The 10887-nt window shown below is 50.7% G+C and overlaps 1 protein-coding gene across 2 annotated transcripts in view; it reads right to left on the bottom strand.

The window, feature by feature from the left end:
* Positions 1-8660: 8660 nt before the first annotated feature.
* Actl8 (actin like 8) overlaps positions 8661-10887 on the bottom strand; it is a 59958-nt gene continuing 57731 nt past the window's right edge. For both annotated transcript variants that reach the window (XM_004657352.2, XM_045151309.1), the window contains exon 3: positions 8661-9822. In XM_004657352.2, the coding sequence (XP_004657409.2) occupies positions 9073-9822 (750 nt within the window). In that variant the 3' untranslated portion in view covers positions 8661-9072. The remainder of the gene's footprint in view (positions 9823-10887) is intronic.

Genomic DNA, 10887 nt, shown 5'->3' with positions numbered 1-10887 from the left:
CATTTCTCACCTGGAAGGAGACTACAGTGAACCCAGGTAGAGGCTAGGTGGGAGGGGGACAGGCCCTACTTTTAGAGAGCGAAGAAAACCTCAAAGACAATAGACTGAAACCTTAGGCAGTATAGGAGGACTTAGATAAAAGGTCACAGCCCTGGGGGTTGGACCAGTTCTATACTGAGATCAGCCCCATTCAGCAAAAGGTGCTGCTGGCAGCTAGTCAAGACCACTTTACAGATACGGAAAATGGGGCTCAGAAAGGTTAAGCAACCTGCCTGGGCTTGCACAGCGTATGCCAAGGAATGGCGATTTGCAGGCCGTTGGTGCCTGCACAGCCTGCTGTCCCGGCTTACACGGGCCCAGCGTTGGAAGACAGCATCCAGACTCACGCTCTCTTCGGCAGGTCAGACATCACACCTGCAATTTTACCCTATTTCCTTCAACCACCCCATTCTTTTCTCCATAAATTACACAGCGCCTCGCCCTTGTCAGAAATCATCAAAGGCCCAATTAACCCTGACCAAAACTGCCCCCAGATCTATAGCTGTTCAGATGGGGACTATGCCAGAGCTGTGAGGGCGCCAGCTCAGCAAGCCGGCGTTTATTCTATTGCGGCCCTGTGGAGGAGGGAAGGGCCCACCTGCATGGAGAAACCCACCCACTGCCGCTAAGTTCCCCCCGCCAGGCCTTTATTAGTGGTGATAAAAGGCAGCTGAAGCAGCGAAGGGCCTCCTACTCCCAGGTGGGGGATGCGGTCCCAGGAATTACTCATGTTTTGACTGCTAGAGTTATAGAATTTATAATGCAAACCCTGGAGAAATTAAAGGCGGATTATGACCAGCCCTCCCCCCTGCTGAATGTCTCCATTGGGAACAGGGCTGCAGGGTGTTCTTGGGAGCTTGGTGTATGGGGTGAGGATCTGGATGGCCTCCCCGCCCCCCGCCCCCATAGCACAGGGAGACAAAGAAAGGAATTCCAGCCTGTGTCCAGCCTCTCCAGGGTCATAATGGATATTCACTAAGTAATAATGCCTTTAATTCCCGAGGTAAATAGTACTATAGGCACGTTACAGAGGCGGCAGAACCAGAGAGAGGAAGTTCTCCACCCCAGGCCACCCAGCACAGAGATGTTTCTTCGGTGCGGATGGCTCCAACCCCATAGCCCTGTCCTTTTCCTACAGCAGAGAAAGCTGACTGAGCAGGGCTCCAGAAAACAGGAAGCCTCAGAGCTGCCCAGGCCTCGCGGTGCTGAAAGGAGCGAAGGTCGCCAAGCAGGGAGACTGCAAGAACAGAGCTCGGCCTGCCGCCCGTGGGGTCCTCTTCTCTGCACCTGAGCCTCGGGTTTCCAGCTCTTCCCTCCTGCTGTCTCTCCTGGTGTCACCCGGGACCATGCATCCCACGGTTACTTGAGGAGGATCTGATGATCCTCCACTTAACCCACCCCAACCCCAAGCATCCCAGCACCAAACTCTAGGAGTTGAATCGCAGTAGCGGCTGGTTAAGACAGTGCATTTAGGGCTGGAGAGATGGCTTAGCGGTTAAGCGCTTGCCTGTGAAGCCTAAGGACCCTGGTTCGAGGCTCGGTTCCCCAGGTCCCACGTTAGCCAGATGCACAAGGGGGCGCACGCGTCTGGAGTTCGTTTGCAGAGGCTGGAAGCCCTGGCGCGCCCATTCTCTCACTCCCCATCTGTCTTTCTCTCTATGTCTGTCGCTCTCAAATAAATAAATAATTTTAAAAAAGACAGTGCATTTAGCTGGGGGCCTGGTGGAATAGTGTTCTCATGGCTCCTGCCCCTATAGACCCAAACACACACACACACACACTCTCTCTCTCTCTCTCTCTCTCTCTCTCTCTCTCTCTCTCTCTCTCTCTCTCTGAGCCATTCTGTAACTACACCCAGACTCTGATTGTTCAAACTTACCATTCTGACAGACTTCTCTACCACCCTTAGGACACAGTCCCCCACCCTATGGTGTGACACTTGTGTCCTTCAAGAGCTGAACATGACGACGTCCACCTTCACTTCTCTGCGCCTGCCATGGCCTTCACTCTCCAAGCACCCTAAGCAGTTCATCCTTGTACTTCCCCCTCCATGTCACCAGGGTCAGCTCGGGGGGGGGGGGAGTAACAGAGGGGCAAGCATTACACACAATAGCAACAGTATGTGCACAGTCCCACTCCTTCAGCCACAGCCATCTCAGATATCACCTCCTGCAAAGACCACTCAGTTCTCTACCACTTCCTTTAGCCAGCCATTTCCAGCCTGGCGTAGGGTACCTCTGTGTGCACTGTGATTCTGCCCCATTACTCACACAAGGAGAGGAATCACTCTGCTGTGCCTTCCTGGAAAGGAAGCAAGTACTTGGTGGGTGTTTTTTGTTTTCTTTTCATTTTGTATCAGCAGCTCCTACCTGCCTTGAGCAAGGAAACACAGACAGAAGAATGGAGTCAGAAAACAATGGTGTATGTACAGACCTGAGCAGGGAGTACACACCTGTAATCCCAGCATTCAGTATGCAGAGGCAAGAGGATTACAAGATCAAAGCTAGCCTTGGCTACATGGTGAGTTCAATTCCAGCCCACATAGTGAACTTGAGTTTTATACTGAACTTGTCTTCTCTTTTAAAAAAAAAATGATGTTGGGGGCTGGAGAGATGGCTTAGTGGTTAAGCGCTTGCTTGTGAAGCATAAGGACCCCAGTTCGAGGCTTGATTCCCCAGTACCCACGTAAACCAGATGCACAACATGGCACATGCATCCGGAGTTCATTTGCAGTGGCTGGGCCCTGGTGCACCCATTCTCTCCCTCTCCCTCTCCCTCTCCCTCCCTCTCTCTCTGCCTCTCTCTCCCCCCACCCTCTTTCTCTCTCTGTCACTCTCAAATAAATAAATAAACAAAAATTTGTTTTACAAAATGATGTTGGGCTGGAGAGATGGGTCAGCAGTTAAGGCATTTGCCTACAAAGCTTAATGACCAGGGTTCTATTCCCCAGCACTCATGTAAAGCCAGATGCACAAGGTGGCACACTCTAGTTTGTTTGCAGGGTCTGGAGGTCCTGGTGTACCCATTATGTCTTTTTCTGCTTGCAAATTAAAAATGTATTTTTTTAAATGGTGTGGGGACTGGGGAGATGGCTCAGCAGTTAAGATGACTGCCTGTGAAGCCTAAAGATCCAGGCTCAGTTCCCCAGTACCCACATAAGCCAGATGCACAAGGGGGGGGCATGCACATGCATCTGGAGTTTACAGTGACTAGAGGCCCTGGTGTGCCCATTCTCTCTATATCTCCCTCTCTCTCTCTCTCTCTCTCTCTCAGTGGATAAATAAATAAAATGGTGTGTTGATGAGTGAAGATGGCTCAGAAGGTAAAGTTCTGGCTGTACAAGGGCCTGAGTGTGGACCCCCCAGCACCCACATAAAATACCAGATGTGGTGGTGCATGCCTATAATTCTGGAAATGTGGTAACAGAATACCTAGGGCTCACTGACTAACTGGGTGAATTGGTAAGCTCTAGGTTCAGGGAGAGACTCTGTCTCAAAGAATAAGGTAGAGTACGACTGAGGAAGACCCTTCATGCACATCTCTGGCCTACACACACACACACACACACACAAAACACTCATACACACACATACATGTGTACCTGCATACACAGGCACCCACATGCATATGAACTTGCATACACATGCCACACACACAAAAGAAATGGCACATCTAGGGACCGGGTATGGGGCACCACCTGTAATCTCAACACTTGCAAGGCCAAGGCCGGAGCTACTCACCAGGACGCTTGTGTGCCTGGCACTTGCTCAGAGGTTATATCTATGTGAACTCATCAAAGCCCATGGAAATCACAAAAGCCGCCTGAAGGAGGCATCCTTAGTAGGTTCCTGTTACACATGGGGAAAGTGAGCTCTGGAGCAGTTAGCAGAGCCAGAAACGAGCAAAGGTAGGATTCCAATCTGGGGAGACTGGCTTCCGAGCCTGGGTCCCTGTACAGCTCTCCACTTGCTGATCTAAGGAGGGGGCCTCTAGAGTGGCAAGGTGAGAAACTCCTACAGCCCAGAAAAGGTGCTTAGCCTTGGTGTTGGCCTGCTCAGTACCAGTAGAACCGAAAGCTTCCCCCAGGGAGCTCGCCTTAGGAACTTGGGCATCCAAACCCAATGCAAAGCCAGTGCCAAGGTGCCATGCTCTGGCCTTGACCATGGGACATGGCAGCACTGTGTCATCGCAACCAGGGCTGGCCCATTTGGGACCTATCCCTTTGTCCTTCTGCCAGCCCCACACCCCCCCACGCAGCTGCCAGGATCCCGCCTCCTGCACCTGGCTGCCCTGGCAGGCGGCCCTGGGTTCCTTGTAGAGTATAGGCCTCCCTTAGTCCCGAGCAGCTGCCAGGCCTTGCTGGTGCTGGCAGGCGGGTTCTGGGCACAGTGTGCCACCCCGCCAGGCCGGGTATGATGCAAGGTTGATGGCCCCGCACAGCCCCACGCTGCTGCTATTTTTAATTTAATTGGAGAGTCAGAGGAGAGGGATGGTACCCAGCAAGTGAGGCTTAAAAGCATTCAGTGTGGGGGATAGGGGAGAGAAAAACGCAGAAAAGTTCATAATTACACACCAGGCAGCCAGAATGGTTGCTTGAACTGAAAGGTTAAATGTTACACTTGGAATAAAATGAGAAAAGGGGTTGTGATGACAGCTGCCTGGGGCTGAATAAGGAAAAACACTCTTAGCCTGTCTCTTCCTTAGGCCTTCCTCTCCCACCACTCGTTTCTGAGTTTCCTGCCTTCCGCCTCTTAAGGCTCAGGTGTACAAGTATAGCTGGGCTCAAGTGCCAAGACCACTGTCACCCCAAAGTAGTTGTTTTACCCAAGCCTGGGAAAACCATGTGTCCACCACCTCTTTCAGTCCAGGGGATCCAAAAGGACCCAGAAAATGTGGAGGGCCACTTGGCTATAGCATGGATGGACAGACCTAGATTCAAAACTCTTGTCTGTCAAACAGACACTGTGGGGAGGCTCATTCAAGATCTATGGGCCTCTCTTCCCTAAGTAATAAAATATAAACAGACGTTGTGTGGATAATGTTTTCTTGATGCAAAGAGAGAAAGAGCTAGATGACACATTCCTTTCATCCGTCATTTCCCTTCAAGGAATATGAGTGTAATGTATGAAGCTGCCACAACCATTTTGCAGCCATGCCCCAAACACCTGACACAGTAAGGATGGAAAATGTAAAGAGAAAATATCCTTAATGATGCAGATATCCCACTGGTCCCCCAGTTGAGAGCCTCTTCCAGAAACTGCTGGACCACACAATGACAGACAGCCCAGACTGGGTTGGAACTCCAGTTCTGCTACTCAACAGAGAAAAAGATAATCATAAATAAATAGTCAAGTATGGCTTCTCCCTGTGTACAAGTCAGCAAGCAAATCAAATGCTGTAACAAGCAGCCCTTGTTTGGGCATAGCAGTCTTCTTGCCTAAGGTGAGTGCAAGTTGGTGAGGTCAGGAGTGTCCCTCCAGGCTTCTTCCTTCTTCCGTTCTTCCATCCAAGCTTCCCAGCCCCCACTGGATCTCCCACAGCCCACAGGCCCATCAAAGATAAGAGTAAGGGTCAGAGCCAGAATTCTCATAAGCCCTGTCCAACTGCTGGGGACTTGGCCATTGGAATGAAACATGTCCCTCACAGACTCACGTGTTTGAAGATTAAATCCCCAGTGGATGGTGTGATTTGAAAAGGTTGAGACCTTCAGGAGGAGTGTCCTTCAAGTATGCCGCTGGGGATGGGCCTTGAGGTGTTCTAGTCCTGTCCCTCTTGGCGTTCTCTACTTGTTCCCTGCTGATAAGTGAAGATGTGATGCCTAGCTGTCTGCTCCTGCCTTGCTTTCCCCACCGTGATAGACTTCCCCTCAGAACTGTAAGCTGAAATAAACCCTTTCCTCCCTGCTGCAGTCAGGTTTGTACTGCTGACAGAAAACCACCGACCAAGAGCAGCTTGTGGGGGAAAAAAGGGTTTATTTTGGCTTACAGACTCGAGGGGGAAGCTCCAAGATAGCAAGGGAAAAAATGGCATGAGCAGAGGGTGGACATCACCCCCTGGGCAACATCAGCAGAAGATAATAATACTGGCTTTAACACCCACAAGCCCGCCCCCAACACCACACCACCTCTAGGAGGGCTTAATTCTCAAACTGACATCAGCTGGGGACCTAGCATTCAGAAAACCTAAGTTTATGAGTAACACCAGAATCAAGATCTATGGGCCTCTCTTCCCTAAGTAATAACATATAACACCATACCACACCCTACACTGCTTCTGGCCAGGTGTTTCATCCCAGCAATGAGGTCAATGCTACAGCAGAACAGACTCACACAGCATGCTCAGGAAGGGGAGGGCACAGTCACTAACCATGCTCAGAGCTCCCTCTCTCTCTCTCTCTCTCTCTCAGTCCATCTTGCCACCAGCCCTGATCAGGTCACCTCGTCACACCGATGTGTTCCATTCTCCACTGTCTGAGATACTCAGTCAGCCTCCACAGCCCAAGGATTAAATGATCACAGACTCGACACACTTTTACAAATGTTTATGTACTGAACACACAGGGACTCTTCCCTGTCACAGTCCCTAAACAGTACAATGATTTCCACCATCTAAGACACTAGCCATCATCTGGAGCTGATTAAAATGCACCCTCAGATGCAGCTCATATGCTCAGACTGAGCTAAATTTTATGTAAGGAACTTGGACATGTTCAGATTTGGGGGGGGTCTTTGGATGCACCCCCAGGATAGAAGGGGATGACTGTATTTTCTTACTTCTGTCTCTGCCCCCCACAGGGGGCTACACAGTTGGAAATACAAACCTTGTATCTCTTTTGCCTCAAAGCCCCAGTGCATACATAGCTCAGTTCCTAATTCACAGAGAATATCTGAATGTTTATCAGATACGTATTTAAGAGAAGTCGAGAGTTGGGGGCCGGGGCAATAGCTCAGTCAACTGCTTGCCTTGTGAGCATAAGTTCAAATCCCTTGAGTTTGAATCCCAGAATGCACTTTAAAAAAAAAGGGAGCCAGTGTGTTGGCACCTGGCTTTCATCCCAACACTCCCATAGGCTGGAGTAGGAAGAGTGGCGCTAGTTTGAGGCCAGCCTGGGCTAGAGTCAGACCCCGCCACAAAAGAACAAGATAGTGGCTGAAGAGATGGCTTAGCAGTTAAGGTGCATGCCTGTGAAGCCTAAGAATCCAGGTTCGATTTTCCAGGTCCCACATAAGCCAGATGCATATGGTGACACATGCATATAGAGCTTGTTTGCAGTGGCTAGAGGCCTGGCATGCCCATTCTCTCCCTTCCTCCCTCCCCCCCTCTCCCTCTCTCTCTCATAAATAAAATCTTTTTTAAAAAGAACAAGACAGAGCTTGAGAGATGGCTTCGTGGCTAAGGTGATTATCTGCATAGCCTGAAGACCCAGGTTTTATTCCCCAGTACACATGTAAGCCAGATGTACAAGGTGGCATATGTGTCTGGAGTTCATTTGCAGTGACTGGAGGCCCTGACACAGCCATTTTCTCTATCTGCCTTTCTCTCCCTCTCTCATAAGTAAATAAATATTTTTTTAAAAAAAAAAGAACAAAACAAAACAAAAAGCAGGCTTGGGATATGGCTCAGGAATCAAGGAACACCAACTTTAATTCCCCAGAACCCATCTAAAACTCTGAGCATGGGGGCTGGCAAGATGGCTTAGCAGTTAAGGTGCTTCTCTGCAAAGCCTAAGGACCCAGGTTTAATCCCCCAGAACCCACGTAAGCCTGATGCACAGGGTGGCACATGCATCTGGAGTCTGTTCTCAGTGGTTAGAGACCCTGGCACACCTATTCCCTCTCTGTCTCTCTCAATTAAAATAGAAGAGTTAAAAAACCATTCTGGCATGGCCATACACCTAAGCTTATAGGGCTGAAAATGCCAGGGCTGAGGGGCAGTAATGCTGGCTTGACAGAGCAACCCCATCTCAAGGAAAGCAATGCGGATGAGTGATAAGAGGATGCCTGACATTCCTCTCTGGCCTTCACGCCCACATGCATGGGGTATATGCACAGTTGCATATGCCACATATAACACACACATACTCTAACACACACAAAGCCAGGTGCGGTGTGGTGGTATGCACTTAGAATCCTGGTGTCAGGGAGGCGGAGACAGGTGGATCCCTGGGGCTTGTTGGTCAGCTGGTCCAGCTACTTGGTGAGCTCCAGACCAGTAAGAAACCCTGTCTCAAAATGACATGGATGACACCTGAGGGTGGCACTTGAGGATGGCACCTGAGATTACCCTCTGGTCTCCAAACACATGTACACACACACATGAAGGGGCCCCCCAACCCAACTTGCTCAGACATCCGGGATAAACCCTGGAATAGGTGGTACAGGAGCTGGGGGACCCAGTCCCTTGTAGCCATGCTCACTGATAATGCTGTTCACAGGCCCCCCAGCCCCTCCAAACCCATGCAGGCCCCACTCCTGGGTCTCCCCACAGGGCCACCCCACCCATGCACCACAAGAACCAGTACTACTTCCAAACACGTGGTTTATTTGAACATATAAAAGCATCAAACAAACCCCCAGACTACGAGGGAGCCCCTCCACACTCACCCACACAGTGCCCTGGCCGGGGGGGGGGTGCTATCAAACTAGAAACTACAACTGTCCCCTTCCCACAACCCCTCCCCCCACCAAAAAGAACCAAAATGTAGAAAAGCTGCCTATCTCCTGTTAAAATTCAACTATGAATGGGACAACTCTAGGGAAAGTCACCAGCAAAACCCAAGCTGGGTATGGAAGTGACAGGGGTACCCACCCAATGCCACCCATGTTGGAAAAGCTAAGCCTTGCAAGGTTTTGAGTTGGACATCCCTTGGGTTGGACCTCACTCTTGACATACTATAAAACCATACTCCTAAAATATCCCTTACCCCCAGAATTCCGAAACCAGAAATGTCTACACCCCCTCACTTCAGCCCAGATAATTCCCTGGAATTACTCTACCTGCACCCCCCATGACCAGGAATAGCTAGCCCATGGGTCACAGCCCTTTTCCCTCGACATATTCCCCTTTACTTATCCACTGGGGCCTGTAGGTGGAGAGGTGGGCCACCACAGACGCACCCAGCCACACACTAAAATGTGGATTACTACTCGTACGCAAAATGATCTTGGAGGAATGTTTCTGCGAGGTCAGCTCGTTCAACAGCCGCTGGGAGAAGCCGGGGTACAGGATGTTCCCCCCACAGGCCATCATGTGAGTCAGGAGCAGATGATGTCTCGAGGTCTTGCAAGCTTGCATGGATTCCATGATGACCTGTGAGATGCTAGGCCCTGGCATGTCGAACATCTGGGGACTAAAGAACATCTCAGGGGCGAGCTGCTGCATGGGTGTCAGCTCCCTGGTGGTGCCATCTGGCAGATGGTAGATGTTGCCCTCATCCGAGCCTTTGGGCAGACTCTGGCAGGGGCCCAGGACCTCGGGCAGGTTGTGCCGCACGTAGCACTTGTTCATCTGAATGGCAGTGACTGTATCCAGCTGGAGGATGTTGTGTTGGTCCTGAGCTTCCTTGAAGAGACTCTTGAAGAGGTAGGTGGAGATATCCTGCCCGGCGAACTCCAGCGTCTTCCCGAAGGAGGTCAAGGGGCAGCCCAGGTGGAAGGGCTGCACACGGGTCAGACCATAGCCGGAGTCGAACACCAAGCCGGTCAGCAGGCCCGAGGCGTACAAGGACATCTGCAGCTGGTCAGCCAGAAGCAGTGAGGGCACATCCAGTAACTCAAACATGATCTGTCAAGGAGAAAAGACAAGCCGGTACTGTCCCTGATCGAGGACCTGGTCCTTTCCCTTTCTCCTGGATCAAACTACAGGCTCAACTTCCATATAGCCAAGACCCATGCCTAGTTCTCAAGGAGCTCTTGAGGCTCTTCTGGAAGGCCAGGAATGGAACTCCTGAACCCATGCCGTGGGAATAAGACAGGGGTGCGAGAGGATTTGGAATGTGTGCTGAACTTGCCCTCAAGAGCTAGTTCCATTACGGTCTTTTTGAAGACCATTTGGGTGGAGGGGCGGAAGATCCATTGGCCAGGTGCTGAGACAGCTAGTTGATCCCGTGTGCAGTGGGGGATAAGGGAGACAAGGCCAAGACTGCAAGTAAAGGCTCAACTGAGACCTTAGACATTAAAGAGGAGATCAGGAAAGAAGCTGTGGTTTGGTTACCACCATCCCAAAGAATGGAGGAGGAGAGAAAAGGCACTGTTTGGGAGGCTGACCCTGTTCCTTTCTTCATCCACATTTTTTGGTATAAAGACAAAACCAAGCCGGGAGTGGTGGCACACGCCTTTAATCCCAGCACTCAGGAGGCAGAGGTAGGAGGATTGCAGTGAGTTCAAGGCCACCCTGAGACTCCATAGTGAATTCCAGGTCAGCCTGGGCTGGAGTAAGACCCTACCTCGAAAAACCAAAAAAAAAAAGGGGGGGGGAACCGAACTTCTGACTTTCAGGGTTTGGCAAAATACTTGGGTTGACTATCTGCTCTCTGTTCAGTCCTCTTCCCATGTCCCCAGCAACAAGCAAGCCAGGGTCCTGACACAGGGGTTCAGACAGTACCCTCTGTCCTCTGTGACTAGGCCCTTTATTCCCCTGACTTTTGGGACAACGATCACATTCTCACTCCTCACTCCCACTTTCACAGATTTTTATCTCATCTGTCCACTGGCAAATAGAAACTCAGATATGAGCCCTCATGGGCTTCTCTGAAGGGACTCCCATCTCACCTGGGAACCCCTGGTCCTACAGAGTGGGGACCTGGCAAGCATTTTCTGCAAGTGCATTGCACTGAGGACAGTCACAATT

The sequence above is a fragment of the Jaculus jaculus genome, chromosome 5 (assembly GCF_020740685.1).
Source record: "Jaculus jaculus isolate mJacJac1 chromosome 5, mJacJac1.mat.Y.cur, whole genome shotgun sequence".
NCBI lineage: Eukaryota > Metazoa > Chordata > Mammalia > Rodentia > Dipodidae > Jaculus > Jaculus jaculus.
The sequence above is the reverse complement of the archived record's forward strand: the minus strand, read 5'-3'. Positions and strand labels throughout refer to the sequence as shown.